Source organism: Hylobates moloch, unplaced genomic scaffold (genome assembly GCF_009828535.3).
Source record: "Hylobates moloch isolate HMO894 unplaced genomic scaffold, HMol_V3 SCAFFOLD_1, whole genome shotgun sequence".
NCBI classification, from domain to species: domain Eukaryota; kingdom Metazoa; phylum Chordata; class Mammalia; order Primates; family Hylobatidae; genus Hylobates; species Hylobates moloch.
In genome coordinates, this window is record NW_026652276.1 from 220,975,295 (window position 1) to 220,998,769 (window position 23,475).

The 23,475-nt window shown below is 42.7% G+C and overlaps 1 protein-coding gene across 3 annotated transcripts in view; it reads left to right on the plus strand.

The window, feature by feature from the left end:
• TBXAS1 (thromboxane A synthase 1) overlaps nucleotides 1–23,475 on the plus strand; it is a 203,405-nt gene that overhangs the window by 95,401 nt on the left and 84,529 nt on the right. For all 3 annotated transcript variants that reach the window (XM_032761921.2, XM_058427205.1, XM_032761920.2), the window contains exon 5: nucleotides 20,602–20,718. In XM_032761921.2, the coding sequence (XP_032617812.1) occupies nucleotides 20,602–20,718 (117 nt within the window). The remainder of the gene's footprint in view (nucleotides 1–20,601; nucleotides 20,719–23,475) is intronic.

Below are 23,475 nucleotides of genomic sequence, written 5' to 3' on the forward strand. Positions count from 1 at the left end.
GCTTGAGTTACGTGAGTTTTGTCCCTGGACAGCCTGGTGGAGAAGGGCCCTGATTTAGGAAGCTGGATTTAGCTCTGAAATTTGACATGAGCTGTAAGCATTCCATGAGGGATCCATAGAGCGTATTCACTGGAGGTGGGGGTGATGCAACAGGGAGCTCCCTGACATACATCAACATTGAATAAATGTGTGAATTCAAATATCATCCTGTGAAATATTCTTTTCCAAACTCCAGAACACTGGCTGGAGCAGACTATGGGTTGGATCCAGAGCGGCAGTTCTTAATGTCATGCTTTCCCATTCACCGTTTTTGGGCCTCTGGAGTCTGTGCAATGTCTCTGCTTCATCTTGCTCATTTTCCACGTGGACCTTTTAGGTCTCTATCAATGTCCTCAGTGCTTCCTGAAACTGCTCCATGATGGTGCAACTACAGCTTATCATTAAACCCAAATCAATCTTCTTGGCACTTATAGAAGCTCAGTTGTCCTGGTATGTCAGGACTTGGATGTTTCTATTCAGATATTTTCAATGAGCTCTTCTTTGCTGTCAGGTACGGTACCTAACGAAACCATAGGGCAGCTCTTTTTTAAATATCTGTGGAAAATGGAGCTGAGTCCACATGACTCAGCAGAAATGGTCACAACCAGAGGCAGAACTTCTTATTCTTGGCCTCCTATCAAGGCCTAGAGTTCAGGAGCTGTGGGAAGGGTGATAAGAGGTAGGCCAGTCTTTGGCCCATGTTAGCTTGGTCTGGTCAGATAGGCACGTCAGGGATGTGTCAAAACACTAAGCCTACTTCCTTGGAGATGTGGGTGCTGGTCTGGAGTGGCAGCATGGAGTGCCATCCCTCAGGTCCTCATGAGCAACACAGAGGTCACCTCTCCAGGCACAGGTCGAGCCACACCATTGACACACAAGAGTCACATCCAAAGCCATGTGATGGACGTGGTGGGTGGTTTTATCCCGAACCATCAGCACCCGGCACCCTGGCTGCCCCAGGTTCAGCCTCTCAGGGGCTGCTTCACTCGCTGTCCACACAGCTGTGAACATTGCAGGATGAGTCACTGTGAAACCACAAACTCCTTGGCATTGGTGAAGATGACTAAAGTTATAGGCAAATTAGTCACTGGAAACCTTCCTATCCTCTGTATCTGTAGCAGCCTCCTATTGAAGGAAGAAAAGAGCACGTTGGCTCATTGCAGAGCTAATTGGCAAGGAAAGCTCAATTCAGGGCTACAGGTGGGTCAGACCCCCTTGTGTGGGGGCCACAGGCACCCGCCTGCTGGCATCCATTGAGGAGAGAGGGGGCCTTGGCAGACTTGCCATAAAACCACCCCCCTTGAACTGATTCTACACCTGTAACGCGTACTTCTCCACTGACAGCTTTTGAAAACTGTTCACCTGGAGTTCCTGGTTCTCTTTCTCTTAAATCAAACATTGAGTAAATGAAGACACTCAGATGTTCAAACATGCGCATCAAGATTTAAGTTGTGAGAGTGGTTGCCATGCATGACCTAGGGAAGCTCTCATGGCCTCAGTCAAACTTTGCCAACTTTTTTTAGCTATGCATTTCTTGAGAAAGGTCAACTCACATTACAGGTCTACAGCTCTGAGCAAGGCAGAAGTTCTTCCTGCAAGCATAAACAGACTACAGAGGGCAGTGAAACCAGAAACACAGGTGTGCAACCTCATTTGCCTGCCCCCATCTCTATTTTGAGGCCTCTTTGTTTTATGTGACCTCCCTCTCCTTCTCTGCCCCAATCTTCTTATAACACCCACTTTCTTCTTTTAATTTCCCCCTCTTCTAAGCCATAGCCCAGTGGTATGGCAAAAGGCCTTTGCCGTGCATAGGAAACCCTCCAGTCTGAACTGGAAGCTTCTTGCTGCAGGATGGGCTGCCCCATTGGAATTCCCAGGTGACAGTCGCAATGGGATGCCTGTCCCCTGCAGGTCTCCCATTTCACCTGCTTTTCTAATGTCTGGACATGGCTAAGTCCTAGAAAAGCCAGACCCATGGCATTACATTTAATCAGTACAACACACTGAGCTTCGTTTCCAACATAGTAGCTAAGTTTTAATTCTAACATCTTCAAAAGTACTGAGTGTCTTGTGATGCCTTGGGAACATAGGAATAGTGTTAAGTGGTGTTGATTCTCAATGCTTAAATGTACTTCTCTCTGCCTTGCACAGATTTTTCTAAAATTTCAAGACCTTGTTGAAAATGATTTCATATTTTTGTGTCTTACTAGACTCTTGGTTCAGCAGGAAGCTATCTTTATATATTTTTAACAAAAATAAATTAGTAAAAGCTTGCTCTGATATTTATGCCATATTTCCCTAACTTTTGTGGTGGCAGAAATAGAAATAAGTGTGTAAACTAGGAGATTAATATCTACAATTTAGGCATGAGAATAAACCATAAAATCAATTCTTGTCTCTCAATGGATATATTCCAGAACATTCCATGGAAATCAAGTCACTGAGCCCTGATCCTCCCTGTCTTTCTCTGCCCCAATCTCCTTCTTATGACATTCCCTTTCTTCTTCCCATTTCCCCGCTTCTAAGCCATAGCCCAGTAGTATGGTAAAATGTCTTTGATTTTAGTTTAAAGAAATGAAATCAGATTCCAGATTTGCTATCTCTTACTAGTGGTGTGACCTTCAGACAATCCTTTAACCTCCTGATTCTCAATTTCCTCCTGTGTAAAATACATTAGACTAGCTAATCCCTAAGGTCTGTTTGGTGCCCAGTTCACGTGACCGTTGGCAGCCACAGGGAGCCACGGAGTCCCACCAGCGTCCCACAGAGCCACTTGGAGCTTCAGGTACAGGGAACAAGCTCCGTCTTAGGCCCCCTCAGGAAAATTTACTCTCACAGCCAAGCATGTCAAGTGCGATATCAGGAACACCCTTCTCCTTCTTGAACACTGCTTCTGGCCAGAAACTCTGCTGAGATCTGTTGGAGAGTTTCCTCCAAAGATAAGAGTTAACAAGCCCCCGGATTCCCTTCCCCGCTCAGGAGGGGCCCTCGCTGTCAGCTTTGGGGCTGATAGAAGCACAGTTCCAAGCGCCTGGCTTCCTCCTCCTCCCCAGTGGATAAAATGCTGGAACTCCGTCAGGCAGGACTGCCATAATTAGAAGAGGCCCCTTTCCAGCGGCTGAAGCTGACTAGGCAGATAGAGCCCAAATTTGTTTTTAGCCACCACATGCCCCTGAGCTGACCCCTCGAGCTGTGGACACATCTCACAACCTCACCCGGAGGCTGTTCACTCAGGCCAGTCACACTCTCCCGCAGAGAGGGTGAAGATGATGTCATCTCTGTGGCCACCTTCTACCAGCAGAGGGAATGAATGAAAACTGACATGTAGAATAGTAAGACCACTACTGTTTTCATTTTTGGTATTTTTTTTATATTTTAATTTTTCTATACTCTATTTTTAGTAAAAGGAACACCTTTACTATTTCAAACCACCAAAATATAAGCCCTATTTGGTTCAAATCTTTGTATGGCCAGATAGCAATAGACATAAATTGAAAATAGCCTCAAGTATAGAATTTGCGGTTATACAAGTGACAGAATTCTTGAGTCTCAGTTGATTATAATATAATGAGGGGCAGTGCCAGGTCTTTCACGTCTCCAGGTGGGAAGGAGACAAGTTGCACAGTGGCTGTCCTCATCTGTGCCTGGTTGTGTGAGAGTTAGAAACGATGTTTGTAACAGTGGTACCTAGTCTTTGTGAACGTGGTCCTCTTTTTGATATTAATATTTTTGCAGCTTAGTTGGCATAAACAAGTTGGCTCTCTCTACTCACATCACAACCAATGAGGTATAACACTATCTCTTGGAGTCCTCAGAAGCACCTCGCTCTATTCAGCTGGCCCCTCAGCCCTGTGTGGCTGTTTCAGAACTGTTGATCATCTGTCAAGGCATCCCAGAGATCATCTAGATCTTGAGTCCATTTCTTGCACGTTCCAGAACACAAGAAAACATTTTTGCCTATAGCTTCATATTCTATCATGCCTTTCATCCTTTTCTCCTGATAATACATGAACTCGGTTACAGCAGAAATGCATTCCATGCATTTGCAACACTCTGGAAGGAGCCAGTGGTTCTTGCGTGGCTTTACCAGGCCAGTTGAGAAGTACTGGGCTGGCCCATGAGAAACCTTCAATAAGTGGCTGCTGTCTTCATGCACCCATGGAATGCCGAGGTGTTGGTTTTCTTCAATAACCTGCTCCTCAGGGCAGTGTTTCCTAATTGCTGGAGAATGACCCAAGAGTTGATGAAATAATGTGAAAAGTACTGTGTTTGCTGTAAGATGGACAAGTATTGGCGATATAGGCCACCTCACTCCCACCCTCCATTCTTTGTCTTGATAGTTCCAGTCCCAGTACAACACCTGGCACACAGTAGTTGCTCCATCAATATTCACAGCATAATCACAGACACCATTCAGAGCAGAGCTTGCACAGCCCTAAACATAAAGTGCGGCAAACCCAGCTCAAGATCATTGAAAATAGCAGCCATTCAGCTCCTGCTGTGGGATTGCCAGGGAGGGCCAGAGACTGTGGTCTTGACACATTCTGTGTGGGGTTCATCCACATCTTCCTAAATGCCCAAGGCATGGCTATTCGGAGCGGAGCAAGTAAAGACAACAAGGGGCCCCTCTGCTGGGTTTTCTGTCCCCCTCTGGCTGCTAGCACTAATCTACCCTTTGAAGAGGGGCAGAAGGGGCAAAGTTAAACCACACCTTCCTCTCTTACCAGTTGTCACCCCTCTAATGACTTTTCACTTTCTCTGCTCACCTTCTCCTTCCTGCCTCTTTTAGGAGGTGGGAACCAAAGGGACCATAGGCCCTAAAAGGGGCCACCCTTTGAAGGAGGAGACATGACCACAAATGTCACCCTTTGACATCCTAATGGGATCCATGTTAAAAAAGGAAGTTTTTAACCTGGTCTCAGAGGACACTTGCAAGAGATGCCAAGGAAGGCAGTGTGATCATCCCAAGTCAAGCAGCCTAACATGAGCCCGTGAGAGAGAAACTGCAATCCACCCACAACGTGTGGTCATCAAAGGGCGGCAACCCCAATTACCAGCTTGAGATTAAAAACCCAAATTAAAACAGGGCCAAAGGATTCCTGCCAGCTGTTAACACCTCTCTTAAAATGTGGCCACTGTCTGAAAACCATCGTTTAGTTGATGAGGTCTAACTTCATTACACATCACAGTAGGACACTCCTTCCTGAGACCAGGCACTGCTCCCACGAGTGCAGTAGGACAGACCTACTCTGTTCCTGACGATGATACCCCAACACAGCCCGACAAGCGTGTGCTCAGTGAAGGTTCCCAGGTCTTTTTAATGCAACTTTTTGCAGGTCAGGTTGCTTCCATCACATGCACTGAACAACTAAATTTTAAACCTAAATATGAAGCCTTGTAGTTACATCTGTTGACTTTCATCATGTTAGTTTTCATCCAGCATTCAAGTCTGTTGAAATTAAATGTTTATTATTCCTTAGTATTTTTTAAATTGAAGTCACTTCCATACACAAATCTTGAGTGTAAAACTCAATGTATTATTGTCTATGTATTCCCCTATGTGACCACCACCCAGATCAAGATACAAACATTTCCAGCACTCCAGAGGGTTCCCTCATGCCTCTTCTCAGTCAACCCATCCCTACCATCCAGAGGAAACCACTCCTCTGACATCGATTTGTATAGATTTCTCTTTTCCTGCTGTTGAACTTCATGTAAATGTAAACTTACAGTATGTATCCTTTTGTTCTGGCATCTTTTGCTCAACATAATGTCTGTAAGAGTCATCCATACCACGTATTAAGATTAATATAGCCAGATGTGGTGGCTCAGTCCTGTAATTTTGCACTTTGGGAGGATGAGGCAGGAAGATTGCTTGAGCCCAGGAGTCCGAGACCAGCCTGGGCAACAAAGTGAGACTCCTGTCTCTACAAAAAAAAATTTAAAAATTAGCCAGGCCCTGTAGTGTGTGCCTGTAGTCCCAGGTACTCAGGAGACTGAGGGAAGAGGATGCCTTGAGCCCAGGAATTTGAGGCTATAGTGAGCTATGATCGTGCCCCTGCACTGCAGCCTGGGGACAGAGCAAGATCGTGAACATAGTTTGCATTTTTCATTGCTATGTAGCATTCCAATGTATAGAAACACCACAGTCTATTCCTCTGTCAATAAACATTTAGGTTTCCAGTTTTTTGCTATTTTGAATTAGGTTATTATATCAACAGGCATTTATGAACACCTAGCAGTGGCATCGCTAGCCCACGAGAGTAGGTGTATGGTGGGTTTTTGTACATACTGCCAATGGTTTTCCAAAGTGGTTGAGCCAATTTATACTCCCATAAGTGGAGTTCTAGTTGTTCCAATCTTAGCCAGCACTTTTATCTTGCCATTATTTTTCACTGTAACTATTCCAGGGGCTGGGTAGTAGTGGTATCTCATCGCAGTTGTAATTTGTATTTATCTGGTGACCACGACATTGAGAACTTTTTCTTTTTCTTTTTTTTTTTTTTTTCTTCCAAGATGGAGTTTTGCTCTTGTTGCCCAGGCTGGAGTGCAGCAGTGTGATCTCAGCTCACTACAACCTCTGCCTCCTAGGTTCAAGCGATTCTCCTGCCTCAGCCTCCCATGCAGCTGGGATTACGGACATGTACCACCATACCCGGCTAATTTTTGTATTTTTAGTAGAGACGGAGTTTCTCCATGTTGGTCAGGTTGGTCTCGAACTCCCGACCTCGGGTCATCTGCCTGCCTCGGCCTCCCAAAGTGCTGGGATTACAAGTGTGAGCCACCGCGTCCGGCTGAGAACTTTTTCATATGCTCTCTGGCCATTTTAATAGTCTCCTTTACAATGTGCCTGTTGAGTCTTTGCCCCCTCCCCCACTTTTATTTTAAGGTGTTTGACTTTTTCTGATTGACTTGTTTTTCTTTGTATGTTCTGCCTTGAGTCTTTTGTCAGATATATGTGTTGTTAATATCTTCTCCCAGTCCATGGTTTGTGTGTTATTTTCTTAATAATATCCTTTGATAATAAAGTCCAATTTATCAAAATCTTCTTTTGTGGTATTGCTTTTGGTATTCTCTTTAAGAACTCTTGCCTTATATACAAGGTCATAAAGATACTCTCTTAGAATCATTATGGTTCTACCTCTTACTATTGGGACTATGATCTATCTCTAGTTAACTTTTGTGTATAGAGTAAAGTATGGATCAAAGCTGATTTTTTTTCCTCTGTATTAATATCCAATTGCCCCAGTACCATTGTTGAAAAGACCACCCATTCCCCATTGAATAGCACCTTTGTCATAAATCAAGAGATCATATGTGTGAGTCTACTTCTGGACTCTGTTCCATTTCATTGGCCTTTTTGTTTATCCTTGCACCAATATCACACTCTCTTAAATAGTATAGCTTTACCATTGATCTTGAAAGATGGCAGTGTGGCCAGGCATGGTGGCTAACACCTATAATTTTGGGGAGGCCAAGGTGGGGGAATTGTTTGAGGCCAGGAGTTTGAGACCAGCCTGGGTAACATACCAAGACCCTGTCTCTACTAAAAAAAAAAAAAAAAATTTAATTAGCCAGGCATGGTGGCGCATGCCTGTAGTCCCAGCTACTCAGAAGGCTGAGGTGAGAAAATTGCTTAAGCCCAGGAGGTGTAGCTTGCAGTGAGCCATGATTCTGCCACTGCACTTCAGCTTGAGCAACAGAGTGAGACCCTGTCCCAGAGAGAGAGAGAGAGACAGAGAGAGAGAGAAACAGAGAGAGATGGCAGTGTAAATTCTCATGGTTATTCTAGTTCTTTTGGTTCCATATATCTGTTTACAGGAATCAGCTTGTCAATTTTTAAAATTTTTAATTTTTGTGAGTATATAGTAGGTGTATACATTTATGGGGTATATGAAATATTTTGATACAGGCATGCAATGTATAATAATCACATCAGGGTAAATGGGGTATCCATCATCTCAAGCATTTTTCCTTTCTTTGTGTTACAAACAATCCAGTTATAATCGTTTATTTTTTTGCCCTGTCTTATGGTGCTGATCTTTTGGTTATTTTAAAACCTACAGTTAAATTATTATTGACTACAGTCGCCAAATACTAGGTCTTATTCATTTTTTCTATTTTTTTTGCACCCATTAACCATCCCCCTCCTCCCCCAACACTCTTTCACTACTCTTCCCAGCCTCTGGTAACCATCATTCTACTATCTCCATGAGTTCAATTGTTTTACTTTTTAGCTCCTACAAATAAGTGAGAACATGCCAATTTTGTCCTTCTGTGCCTGGCTTATTTCGTTTAACAAAATAACCTCCAGTTCTATCCATGTTGTTGCAAATGACAGACTTTTATTCTTTTTTATGGCTGAATTGTACTCCCATTGTATACATGTACCACGTTTTCTTTATGCAGTTGTCTGTTAATGGACACTTAGGTGCTTTCAAATTTGGCTCTTGTGAATAGTGCTGCAATAAACATGGGTGTGCAGATATCTCTTTGATATACTGACTTCCCTTCTCTGGGGTATATACCTAGCAGTGGGATTGCTGGATCATATGGTAGCTCTATTTTTAGTTTTTTTAGTTTTTTGAGGAGCCTCCAAACTGTTCTCCATAGCGATTGTCCTAATTTACATTTGCACCAACAGTGTATGTGGGTTCCCTTTTCTCCACATCCTTGGCAGCTTGTGTTATTGCCTGTCTTTTGGATATAAGCCATTTTAAATGGGGTGAGATGATATCTCATTGTAGTTTTGATTTGCATTTCTCTGATGACCAGTGATGTTGAGCACCTTTTCATACGCCTGTTTGCCATTTGTATGTCTTTTTTTTTTTTTTTAACTGTCTATTCACATCTTTTGCATGGTTTTTAATAGGATTATTAGGTTTTTTTCCTGCAGAGTTGTTTGAGCTCCTTATATATTCTGGTTATTATTCCCTTGCCAGATGGGTAGTTTGCAAATACTTCCTCCCAGTCTGTGGCTTGTCTCTTCACTTTGCCGATTGTTTCCTTTGCTGTGCAGAAGTTTTTTAACTTGATGCAATCTCATTAGTCCATTTTTGCGTTGGTTGCCTGTTATTATTCAAGAAATCTTTGCCCAGTTCAATGTCCTAGATATTTTCTCAAGTGTTTTCTTTCAGTAGTTTCATAGTTTGAGGACTCAGATTTAAGTCTTTAATCCATTTTGATTCAATGTTTGTATATGGTGAGAGATAGGGGTCTAGTTTCATTATTCTTCATGTGGATATCCACTTTTTCCAGCACCATTTATTGAAGAGACTGTCCCTTTCTCAATGTTTCTTCTTGGCACCTTTGTGAAAATGAGTTCACTGTAGATGTATGGATTTGTTTGTGGGTTTTCTCTTCTATACCATTGGTCTATATGTCTGGTTTCATGCTAGAGCCATGCTATTTTAGTTACTATAGCTCTGTCATATAATTAGAAGTGAAGTAATGTGATTCCTCCAGTTTTGTTCATTTTTCTATTCTGGGTCTTTTGTGGTTCCATACATATTTTAGGATTGTTTTTTCTATTTCTGTGAGGAATGTCACTCTTTTGATAGAGATTGCATTGAATCTGTAGATTGTTTTAGGTAATATGGACATTTTAACAATATTGATTCTTCCAATTCATGAATATGGAATATCTTTCCATTTTTTTGTGTGTCTTCAATTTCTTGTATCAGTGTTTTACAGTCTTCATTGTAGAGATCTTTTACTTCTTTGGTAAAGTTAATTCCTAAGTATTTCATTTTACTATTGTAAATGGGATTGCTTTCTTGGCTTCTTTTTCAGACTGTTCACTGTTGGCATATAGAAATGCTACTGATTTTTGTATGTTGACTTTGTACCCTGCAACTTTACTGAATTCATTTATGAGTTCTAATAGCTTTTTGGTGGAGTCTTTAGGTTTTTCTAAATATAAGATCATATCATCTGCAAACAAAGATAATTTGACTTCTTCCTTTCCAATTTGGATACATTTATTTCATTCTCTTGCCTGATTACTCTAGCTAGGACTTCCAGTACTATGTTGAATAACAGTGGTGAAAGTGGGCATCCTTGTCATGTTCCAGATCTTGGAGGAAAGGTTTTCAGTTTTTCCCCATTCAGTACGATAATAGCTGTGGGTCTGTTGTAAATGGCTTTTATTATGTTGATTGATGTTCCTTCTATGCCCTTTTTTAAGGGTTTTTATTATGAAGGAATGTTGAATTTTATCAAATGCTTTTTTAGCATCGATTGAAATGATTATATGGTTTTTGTCCTTCATTCCATTGATATGATATATCACATGGATTGATTTGTATATGTTGAGCCATGCTTGCATCCCAGTGATAAACCCCACTTGGTCATGATTGATCTTTTTAATGCATTGTAGAACTCAGTTTGCTAGTATTTTGTTAATGATTTTTGCATCAATGTTCTTCAGGGATATTGGTCTGTAGATTTTCTGTTTTTGTTTTGTTTTGTTTTGTTTGATGTGACTTTGTCTGGTTTTGGTATTAGGGTATGCTGGCCTCATGGAATAACTTTGGAAGCATTCCCTTCTCCTCTCTTTTTTGAAATAGTTTGAGTAGAATTGGTGTTAGTTCTTCTTCAGATGTTTGATAAATTTCAGCGGTGAAGCCATGGTGTCCTGGGCTTTTCTTTGCTGGGAGACTTTTTATTATGGCTTTGATTTCATTACTTGTTATTGATCTGTTCAGGTTTTGGATTAGTGATTCAATCTTGACAGGTTGTATGTGTCTAGGAATTTAGTTCTTCTAGATTTTCCAATTTATTGGCATACAGTTGTCCATAGTAGCTGCTAATGATCCTTTGAGTATCAGTTATAACATCTCTTTTTTCATCTCTGATTTTATTTACTTGAGCCTTCTTTCTTTTTTTCTTAGTCTGGATAAAGGTTTGTCAATTTTGTTTATCTTTCCAAAAAACCAACTTTTTGTTTTGTCAATCTTTTGTATTGTTTTCTTCATTTCAATTTCATTTATTTCTCCTCTGATCTTTATTCTTTCTCTTTTTTTACTGCTAACTTTGGCTTTAGCTCTGGCTTTTCTAGTTCTTTAAGATGTATCATTAGGTTGTTTATTTGAAGTTTTTCTACTTTTTTGCTTTAGGCACTTATAACTATAAATTTTCTTCCTAGTACTGCTTTTGCCATATCCCATTGGTTTTGGTACATTATGTTTCCATTATAATTTGTTTCCAGAAAATTTTCAATTTCCCTCTTAATCTCTTCATTGGTGCAATGGTCATTCAAGAGCATTGTTTAATTTCCACGTGTTCGTATAGTTTCCAAAATTCCTCTTCTTATTGATTTCTAGTTTTTTTGTTGTTGTTGTTTGTTTGTTTGTTTTTTGTTTTTTTGAGACAGTCTCACTCTGTCACCCAGACTGGAATGCAGTGGCATGATCTCGGCTCACTGCAACCTCCGCCTCTTGGGTTCAAGCAATGCTCATGCCTCAACCACCCAAGTAGCTGGGATTACAGGCGTGCACCACCACGCCTGGCTATTTTTTTTTTTTTTTTTTTCCGTAGAGACAGGATTTCACCGTGTTAGCCAGGCTGGTCTCAAACTCCTGGCCTCAAACTCCTGGCCTCAAGTGCCCTGCCTGTCTCAGCCAAAGTTCTGGGATTACAGGCATGAGAATAGACACTCTTTTGTGTATCTATTGTATGTTTTTAGATTTGAGGTTATTATAGCTTGCAAATAATCTTGTAACCCATTATTTTAAACTGATGACAACTTAACACTGATTGCATAAACAAACAAAAATAAAACTAATAAAAACTCTACACTTTAACATCATCTTCCCACTTTTTAACTTTTTCTTGTTTATATCTTATTGTACTGTCTATACCTTGAAAAGTTGTTGTAGTTATTATTTTCAATTGGTTCATCTTTTCATCTTTCTACTTAAGATATGAGTAGTTTACACAACTACAGTACTATAATAATCTTGTTAAGTTTTGAAGAATTGACATCATAACAATGTTGAATTTTCCAAACTATGAATGTGGAATCTCTATATATTTAGGTATTTTAAATTTATCTTAGCAATATTTTATAGTTTCAGACTACAGGTCTTTTGTGCATCCTTAGTCAAATGCTTTTGTAGGTATTTAATAGTTTTACTGTTATTGTAAGTTATATTTTTAAAATTTTGTTTTTCAGTAGTTTGTTGCCCGTGTGTAGAAATAAATTTTTGTATATTAAATTTGTATCCAACAATATTTTTAAGCTCAATATTGAATCTAGAAGTTTATTTATAGAGATTTCTCAAATTTTCTATGTTATACAATCATGTCATCTACAAATAAATACACTTTTACTTCTTCCATTCCAATTTTTACAAATTTTATTTTTCATGCCTTATTGACCTCTCTATGATGTCAAATAGAAGTGTAATAGTGGACATAGTTGTCTTGTTTCCAGCCTCAGAAAGTGTTAACTATTTCACTGTTGAATATAATGTTAACTGCAGGTGTTTTGTAAATGCCATTTTTTAGGTGAATGAAGTCTCCTTATATTGATAGTTCACTGAAAGTTGTTATTATGAATGGATGTCAGTTTTTATCAATTTTTCTCTGCATCTCTTGAGATTGTATGTGTTTTTCTCTTTTATTCTGTTAATGCAACAAGTTACATTGATTTTCAAAGTTGCATTCTTGGAATAAGTCCCACTTGGTCTTAATGAATTATTCTTGTAATTTATCACTGAGCTATATTAGCTAATATTTTGTTTACGACTTTTGTGTCTATGTTCACGAGTGACATTGGCTTATAATTTTTCTTTCTTGTAAGTCTTTATCTGGTTTGGGGCTCAGTTTATGCTGGTTCGTGAGATGATCCAGATTAATGTTAAGTCGTGACTCTGTGCACATTAATTATTCTCAGCTGTGATTTATGCAAATCAGTAGTTCATTATGAAAATAACAAATAAAATGTTCAATTCGACTGGGATAAGTATAGAAATCTGTGGGTCTTTATTTGATTCCAGATTAATAGAGTTTTATTTGTCTTTGGTGTTCTGTCAGCTATGAAACCACCAACCCGTTGCTTCTCCTCTTTCCCCATAAGAATGTCCTTGGAAATCCCAAAATGTTTTGTTTCCCGCATCTATAGATCTGTCCCTATGGGGGGGAAAGAAAAGAATGAGTAAACATTACTCATCAGTGAACTTGTTCCTAAGGATCACTTTTTTAAAACATCTTTTTTAATGGGAGTAAGCTGTTATCTGCACGAAGCCCTGGGGGTGAAGTCCAGTCAATAGGGCTTCCCTCAGGAGATGTTCTCTAAACTGTGTTCATGAAAGTGAATAGGAGTTAGCAGGCAAAGGAGAAAGGCGGTTGGAGAGGGATCTAGAGTTTCAGAGAAAGAGAAAACCAGCTCACGAGAAGGACCAGACCCTAGAGAGATGACATGGTCAAGGGTCTAACGGAATAATGCGACATCATCTCAACACTATGTGCCAAGGACTGTCCTGAAAGCTGTGTTATAAATAAAGTTTTGGTGCCGCAAAAGAAATAGCACTTGAATATAAAATTTTATTTTTAATTCTCAGCAAGGCAAGTTACTTCTTTAGAAGGGTGCACCCTTACGGATGGAGCAATGGTGAGCGCACACTTGGACAAGGGAGGGGAAGGGGTTCTTATCCCTGACACACATGGCCCCTGCTGTTGTGTCATTCCCCTATTGGCTGGGGTTAGACTGCACAGGCTAAACTATACGAACACATGGAAATTAAACAATGCTCTTGAATGACCATTGCACCAATGAAGAGATTAAGAGGGAAATTGAAAAATTTCTGGAAACAAATTATAATGGAAACATAATGTAATCCGAATGAGTCAGGGTGGAGCAGGTGATTGAAATGAGTCAGGTTGGAGTAGGTAATCGAAAAAGGTTGCTTTGTGAGGAAGTTAAGTTTAAAAGTAGAAGGCAAAGAATTGAACATACTGACATATTGATTCTTTGAAAAGAAATTTAGAACTCATATCTAACAGCTATAAATGTATTAACTGCATTCATCATTCCGATTGCTCAGTCCAAAACCCTTGGAGTCATCCTTGACTCCTGTCTTTCTCTCTCCCACCTCATATCGACTCCATCAGGAAATCCTGTTGGCTCTACCTTCAAAGCATGCCAAGCTGATCATTTCTCCCCGTATCTGTGTCCAGCTGCCTGGCCTGAGCCTCCACCCCCGCTCTCTCCTGGCCACTGTGCTTCCTCCTGACGGCTCTCCCTGCCTCCACTCTGGCTCCTCACAGTTGATTCTCAACACCAAACAGCGAGATTCTTTAAAACAGAAGTCAGCTCAAGATATGTCTCTGTTCAAAACTCTGCTATGACTACCTGTGTCTTGTGGAGTACAAACCCTACCAAGGTTCTGGAGGCCCTCCACACACAAGCCCCCATGCCCTCTCTGGCCTGCCTCCATCCCTCCCCTCCAGCCACACCACGTCCTTTAGGGTCCTCACGCACATGATGCCTTTGCTGTAATGGTTCCCATGCCCACCAAACCCCCAGCTCCTTCAAGGCTTTGCACAAATCTCACCTATGCAGGAGCCCAGTGCCAACTGACCAATTTAATAACACGCCTCGCCCCATCCCACTGTACCATCCAGTGTACTTCTCATGCTTATTGTCCACCTTCTCCCACGAGAATGCAAGCTCTGTGAGGAGACGGAGCTTCATTTTGTTCACAGATGTATCCTCAGCACATAAATCAGGGCCTAGCACATACCAGGGACTGAATTAATATTTGTGAAGTGAGTGAAGCCTCACAACTATCCTAAGAGGTCGATAGCATTATTATCCCCATTTTACAGATTGAGAAACTGTAGAGAAGTCAAATCAGAGAGGTCAGCTCTCAGAGTCACATGGAGCCAAGATTTGAATCCAGGCATCTGACTCTAGAGGCAATGTTCTTAACCACTGCTTTATCCTGCCAAGCCCAGAGTAGCAAATGCAACCCGAGCTTCCAGAAGGCCCTGTGACTTCAGACTATATAAGGGATTGGGAAGTTAAGGCACTCCTTCAGGCTTTGTGTTCAGAAAGGGGTGGGGAACTGGCCAGCACATACGAGGCCTCATAAAACAAGTTAGGGAGTTTGCACCAGGATAGGGCTAGATTTTTCTTTAGAAAGATCCCACTGACTACAGGATAAAGTACGGATGGGTGTGACAAGGCTGCGGGCAGGGAAATCAGTTAGGGGCTGAGATAATGGTGACCTCAGCCAGGGTGGCAGCTGTGGGGATGGAAAGAGTTGGCCAAAGAGAGATTTAATAGTTGTGACTGACAGGATTGTAGTTGAGAGAGAGAGAACAACTCCCAGGTTTGGGGTTTGGGTTAGTTTTGATTTTTCAAACTTTTTTGACTATGATCTACAGTAAGAAACACATTCACATTTTGACACAGAATACACACACACACACACACACATGCATGCACATACACACACACATACACACACGCATATATACACACACCCATATCTTGAACAAGTTCAACAACCACAAAATACTTTCCCTGACGTTAAATGCTCCTCTGTGTTTCCTAATCTGGTCTATCTCTTGTCTCTTTCTCTCCTTTTTTTAAATACTGGTTGCCACTCATGGCCTTGATTTCATGACTGATCATGGCTTGCAGTCTGGAAGCCCCTGACCAGAGAGTGATTGGAGGCTTGGGACACAGCTAGGCTGACGACAGGAGCCTTGAAAGCTGTGTCCCTGGACCTCCTTTCTGCAGAGTCCCCTTCCTGCACGACATACACAGTCTGGCTCCCATCACACTTACCAGTCTTGTTACTCATTGAATTAGTCCATTTTCACACTGCTGATAAAGACATACCTGAGACTGGGCAATTTACAAAAGAAAGGGGTTTAATGCACAGTTCCACGTGGCTGGGGAGGCCTCCCAAACATGGCAGAAGGTGAAAGGCACACCTCACATGGCAGCAGACAAGAGAAGAGGAACTATGCAGGGAAACTCCCCTTTATAAAACCATCAGATCTTGGAAGACTTATTCACTACCATGAGAACAACATAGGAAAGACGTGATCCCATGATTCAATTTCCTCCCACCAGGTCCCTCCCACCACACATGGGAACTGTGGGAGCTACAATTCAAGATGAGATGTGGGTGGGGACACAGCCAAACCTTATCACTCATTCCTTTGGGGAAAATCCTTTGTCTCTTTCAAGGCATCTCTCAGTAAGTCTCATCAATGAACATATGTGGACAAGCGGGCAGTGTGGAGGGGGCATGGAAGCTATTGTTTAATAGGCACAGAGTTTCACTTTTGCAAGATGAGAAAAGTTCTGTGGAGGAATGCTGGTGATAGTAACACAACCATGTGAGAGTACTTAATACCACCGAACTGTACTCTTAAAAATGGTTAAGATGGGGTGCCTGTAGTCCCAGCTACTTGGGAGGCTGAGGCAGGAGAATGGCGTGAACCCAGGAGGCGGAGCTTGCAGTGATCCAAGATCGCACCATTGCACTCCAGCCTGGGCGACAGAGCAAGACTCCATCTCAAAAAAAAAAAAAAAGGTTAAGATGGTGGATTTTATGTTACGTGTGTTTTGCCACAATTTTTTAAATCAATGTGTAGGCAAACTAATAGAAAAAAGAGTGTCTGGAGTGGCTTTCCGGACATGAAGGCTCAGGGTTGAAAGAGTCCTTGGAAGGCTTTTAGACCAAACCCCTCTGCATGCTCAAGCCTTGGGTACAGGATTTCTAAGAAGTGGAACAGTCTCCAGGGGTGTGGAGCTCATCGCTCAAGGCAGGTTATCTTATCTTTGAATAATTTTGTCTGTTGACTATTGGGATAGTTCTCCTTCAGAGGAGCTGAAATTTTCCCCATAGCTTCCTCTATTAAACCCAATTCCACTTCTCAGGGTCACACACACACACACAAAACCTAAATTCCCTCTCCCATGCAGTATGCATTCAATAAATATTTATTGGGCACCTGCCTAAGTACCACTATCTGATCTTACAAATCTTCTCTTTTCCAGTTAAAAATTCCAAAATCTGACAACTATTTCTTATATGACATGATTCAATGTCCCCTCACCATCTGACTGCTCTTTTGAAATGATCAATTTCCTCTTATCGTGGGACATCTAGAAATGAAAAGAGGCCAGGCTCAGTGGCTCATGCCTGTAATCCCAGCACTTTGGGAGACCAAGGTGGGAGCATCTCTTGAGGCTAGGAGTTCAAGACCAGCCTGGTCAACATAGTGAGACACCATCTCTACAAAAAAACTTCAGAATTAGCTGACATGGTGGCATGTGCCTCTACTCCCAGCTACTCAGGAGACTGAGAGGGTAGGATTGCTTGAGTCCAGAAGTTTGGGGTTCCAGTGAGCCATGATCACACCAATGCACTACCGCCTGGGTGACAGAGCAAGACCCTGTTTCAAAAAAAAATAAAATGTTTTCAGAAATAAAAATATTACAATAATCAATAGCCCCAAATGATTTCATCAAAAAATGGAGGATTCTAATGGAATTTCCAGGCCCAGGGGAGCACAGTGTCATGGCAGGCTGGTGAGAAAGATACTTGAAGGCCATGCTGACACATGCAAGGAGGACTACATTTGTCTTTCAGGTGCAAGACAAAAAATAGCGTAAATTCACCCTTAAGTCTTAAGGATAGGCACAAGATCCAATCAGTCTTCACTCTTATCTCTAATTTATTCTGTCTCATCAGAACCAGAAACCATCACTGCACTTTCCTTGGAGTTAAATGCTTTATTCCACGTAGTGTGCCACAGGACTGCATCTTGCCACTACATAAATACACATAACGTATGATTTCCTCCTTCAACTCTGGAACCTAAACAAATGGATTATGTTCCCCAAATTCCATAAAACCATAATTCTGTTGAGTGGCCATGGCACTCCTAAAGAATTTCTTTCTAAATATAGAGAGGTATTCCTCTGCAGAAAAAAATATCCCAGCATCTTGGTTCTAATATATAATTAACTCCTCTCTAGATACTTTGCAGTTACGTTTTATGGCTTATTTTAAGTGTTCATATTTTATCAGAAAATTATAATTTTCCTCTAAATAGGAGTTTTTACAAGGCTTTTGAATTCTGATGACTGGCTTCATGTTTCAGCTATAATTAAAACAGTGAAAAGAAATAGCGTCACCATGCATCACATGTGGTTCTGAGACTGCTTGGTCCCCCAACCGCCTGTCTCCCCACACCCTGCAACCTGCAGGCTGGGGACACTCTGACCAATGGTGGGGGCTCCATTTTTGACCACTTAGTGGGACAGCTGGTTTTAGAAAGAAACAGAATGGCCTGAGAAGAAGGGATGAGGAGACCAAAGTCTTCACCTCGGAGAAACCTCCCAAATATGTTCCCCACCAATGTCCCACCTTGCCCCATTTTCCCTCCAGGAAAATATACTTTCTCCCAGAAATATACTTTCCCTCCAGGAAAATTCACTTTCCGTCTAGTTGTTAGCTTATGAGCTTACTCTCTGCTTCCCCTCTAGACTGCCAACTCCATGAGGGCCAAAGCAAAGTCTTTTTCTTTTTCTTTTCTTTTTTTTTTTTTGAGACATAAGTTTCATTCTTGTCCCCCAGGCTGGAGTGCAGTGGTGTGATCTCCGCTCACTGCAACCTCTGCCTCCCAGGTTCAAGTGATTCTTCTGCCCCAACCACCTGAGTAGCTGGGATTACAGGTGCCTGCCACCATGCCTGGCTAATTTTTGTATTTTAGTAGAGACGGAGTTTCACCATGTTGGCCAGGCTGGTCTCGAACTCCTGACCTCAGGTGATCCGCCCGCCTCGGCCTCCCAAAGTGCTGAGATTACAAGCATGAGCCACCATGCCCGGCCGCAAAGTCTTTTTCATTCAACATGGTGTAGACAACTTCTTGAATCCCGTATTAGTTTACTAGGCTACTATACCAACCAACCATAGGTGGGGGATTTAAACAATAGAAATGGATTTTCCCACAGTGCTGGAGACCAGAAGCCTGAAGTCAAGGTGTCAGCAGTGTTGGTTTCTCCGGAAGCCTCTCTCTTTGGCTTGTGCATGGCCGTCTTCTCCCTATATCCTCACATGGTCTTCCCTCTGTGTGTGTCTGTGTCCCAATCTCCTCTTCTAATAAGCACATCAGTCATGTTGCATTAGGGCCCACCCTAATGACCATATTTTACCTTAATTACCTCTTTTTTTGAGATGGAGTCTCGCTCTGTTGCCTAGGCTGGAGTGCAGTGGTGCAATCTCAGCTCACTGCAACCTCCGCCTCCTGGATTTGAGCAATTTTCCTGCCTCAGCCTCCCAAGTAGCTGAGATTACAGGTGCCCACTACCATGCCTAGCTAATTTTTGTATTTTTAGTAGAGATGGCGTTTCGCCATGTTGACCAGGCTGGTCTCAAACTCCTGACCTCAGGTGATCCACCTGCCTCGGCCTCCCAGCATGCTGGGATTACAGGCGTGAGCCACCACTCTCGGCCTTAATTACCTCTTCAAAGACCTTATATCCAAATACAGCCATCCCTCAGTAGCTCATGGGATAGGTTCCAGGACCCACCCTTGCTCAGGACACCAAGATTTGTGGATGCTTAAGTTTCTGATATGAAATGGCATAGTATTTGCATATAACCTATGTACATCCTTCTGTATGCTTTAAATCAGCTCTGGATTACTTATAATACCTGATACAATGCCTACACATCACTTCATGTACATGGATTCAGTGTAGTTCTCTGGACAGGGCAAATTCAAGTTTTGCTTTTCAGAACTTGGTGGAATTTTTTCTGAATATTTTTGATTCAGGATTAGTTGAATCCACAGATGCAGAAAGCCCAGATGTAGAAGGCCAACTGCATAGTCACATTCTGAGGTTCTTGGGGTCAGGATTTAAACATATGAAGTTTGGGGTGGTGGGCCGAATTCATCCCATAACACAATATTAGGCTATCAACCACAGTTTGCTGACTGAGAAAAAATGAATGACAACAGAACACAGAAACATTATGGCAGGCATGCTCCTGGAAGCAGCTCTCCTGGCACATGCTTCTGAAGGCCTTCCCTTTTCCCCCTTCCCTCTCCCTCCACCCATACAAGGGTCCAGATGAGTGCGTCTTCTGTCAACTTCGGGTCCAACCTAACCAATCCAGTCACACAAAACCCTGTGCCATGAACTTCAGACATGACACTAATTCCTAGGAAAGACTAGGCCATCTCCAGGAAGCCTGCCTTGTTTGTCTTCAGGGAACCCCCGCTCAGTAGGGGGACTGCAGAACACACAGAAGCCATTGAGTTGTCTCTGTGAGGATGACCACATCATAGCAGGGTACAGCTGAGCCACCAGAGCTTGCCCATCTGCTCCCTCTGGGCCCCGGCCATGATTCTTTCTATCATTGCCTGTGAGCCTTTATAATCTTCCTCTCTATCCTTGCAAGAGAAACCTCCTAACTTGTTGGCCACTGATGGACTTTAACCAGGGTGTTTGTCATGGACCTGTATTGCCACCAAGGTGGCTTTGGCTCCCTGAGTCCTGACCCTCTGCTTGTTACTTCCCAACAGGCATCAGGTTTGGAGTTCAAGTCGGTAGCCAACAGCGTTCTGTTTTTACGTGACAAAAGATGGGAAGAGGTCAGAGGTGCCCTGATGTCTGCTTTCAGTCCTGAAAAGCTGAACGAGGTAAGACATGAGAAATGCAAACTCTATTCTCTTCCAGAGCAGGTTTCTTCTCTCCAAATCATGATGAGAGCCAGTTCATGTTGCATCACTTGCCCAGGTGACACATCAAAATGCCTTTCCCACTGGGACCTTCAGACCTCTCTATTATGCAGAAAGCACCAGACTCTGTATTGAGTGTCTTTCGTTTCTCCAGCCTCCCACATCCCCAGGTGCCATAAATGAATTGTGAGTCAGCAAGTACACAGGGCATTCACCTGTGTCCAGAGACAGAGCTTGAGGTGCTTTGGGGGCCCCAAGAGACAACTGTAACAGTGTCTGTTGGACTGTCATGCATAATGGATCACCTAAGGATCTGGCTACAATGCAGGCTCTGATTCAAGAGGGCCAGGGTGGCCTAAGAATCTGCATTTATAACACCCTGCCAGGTAATTTCATTGTTACCGGACAGTGAACCACACTTTACATAGCAAGAAACTAGAGAACAGCATGAAACAAAGGTGAGCTACCAATCGAGTCTTAAATAGGGAGGTGATGGCGGTGAATGACTGGGGAGGAGTGGGCGATCGTGTCAGGCAGGAACACCCAGGTTAACCTCTAGGCCAAGTTCAAGGGAAGGGCAGGCTCCACAAGATGCTACCAGCTCTCTAAGGCCCTGGACATTCTCCTTTCCCTACTCAGTGACTCACTCTTTCCTATCAGCTGTGCACCCAAAACCGGGTGTTTGTACAGCCTCCAGACCAATTTCTCACACAACAGATCCTGACTGCTGTGTTTTGTATCTGAGCCTGACAGCCCCCTCAATTGCTGGTCTGGCTTTGGCGTTTGCTGTTCTGAATTGTGCAACCACAAGGGAGAGAGAACTTGAGCCCTTATGATGTGAAGGGGCTAAGGGGCTTCTTTAGTTCCAGTCTCAGGTACACAGGCATCTCTAGAGCAAGGGAGCTACCAAAGCTTGGCTGGAGTGCCCTGGGCTTCTGCCATCCACCCTGTCTGGATGTTCCAGAGTAGCCTGTCTTCAGTTCAATAAAAATGAAAGCTACTTTTAGCTTAAGCTCAAGATGCTCACCCATATGGTCCTGATTGAATTCCTATAAATCTTCTGAAGTCCCCCAGAAGAGGAGGGGGTTCCACACCTCATAATATCCAATTAAACTCACTCAGAAACTAGTGATCCCCCCAATTTTTATGAGGTTTTGATTTGCATTTCCATGGGTAGCTGTTGGTGTTTGGGGGCAGAGCCCGTCTCTATATGCAGCGCCAGCTCACACTCACACAGCTCAGAGTCAGGTTCCAAGGGTTGCCTATTTAGACTAACACACTGCCTCTTCACCACATTCCTACGAGATAAATACTATCATCCTTATTATTACCATCCCATTTTACAGAGGAGGAAACTAGGCACAGAGAGATTAAGTAGCGTGCTCCAAGTCTCATAGCTAGTAAGCAGCAGAGCCAAAATCAGAATCCAGCTCCAGCGCGCTCTTCACCTCTCTGCCTGACTGCTTGCTACCTCCGTGTGATTTTCCAGCGGTGCTCGGAGGCCACCTAGGACTGTGCCAGGGGCTGTCTGGAGGGTGCAGGAAGGGGAAGTGTAGCAAATGGGGCCTCGGAGGAAAGCTGGGGGGTGGGGGAGGGTCAGAAGCAACACTTCTCTATTTTCTGCCTAAGTTTGGAACCAACTGAGGTATGGAAAGAGGTTTTAGGCAAAGGAAATAAAATTTTCTCTTATCTTACTGGTAAAGCTGTTTGAAAAATAGAGTCCCCATCTGATCACATGGGCTTGCTATGCTAATACTTCACCCAGAATGGGACAATTGCAGGGGGGTGGCAGATGCCATCGGGGCTGGCCCACGGCCCACATATGCTCAGTTCCTTCCTCCCAGACTGGGTCTGATACAGCGTAGACAGCAGGAGATGGAGAGTCACTTAGATGCAGCCGTTGGCCAGTGGGGCCCACCGGGATCACTTGGGGGGGGCTTTGAAAACTGTTGCTGCCTGGGTCCCACACCTGGAAATTCTGATTCGGTTGGTTTGCTTTAGGATGCAGCCTGGGTTTGAGGATATTTTTCTAGACTCCCCAGGTGATTGTCATGTAAAGCCAGTATTGGGAACCACCACCAGTAGAAGTTCCCCACAAGGACACGTGAGGAAAGGGGCACCTGCTTCCACTGCAGCAATTAGTCCTGTCACATTGATCTGTATTATCTATTGAGGATTCAGGGGAGAATGTGAAGGAAGGGCCTGCATCTTAAAGCTAGAAACCACTGCCCTAAACCATGTAGACAAGCTGCCTGGAGTGTGCCCCTTTATCACATCCAGCTGCTAAAAGGTTGAGTTAGCCAAGAGAAGGCCAGGGGAAGAGAGGAGAGGTAGGTGAGCCTAGGGCTGGCATCACTAGCGTGTATGTCTTTATTCAAAAACAATGGCTTCACGGCACTACAGAAGTAGAAAGAACCTCATGTGTGAAAAAGAAATTGGTAAAGAGTATCTGAGAAAAGAAGAAAAGGAAGCAAGGAAAGGAAAATAAGGTTTAGCAGTCCTGGGCTATGATTCTTTGGCAAGGAATTTTATCATGATCTAGATTCCTTTAACCCTTTACAGGGGATACTCCAGAAAGTGATACATTGTCATTTCCCAAGCAAATCCAGTGCTCCTGGGGTCCAGTCTTCTCCCTCTAGTCCAGAAATCAGATGCATAGTGCCTGAATTAATTGCAAAAAAATAGAGTTCCTCAATATGTCCACGGCATCAAGATGCC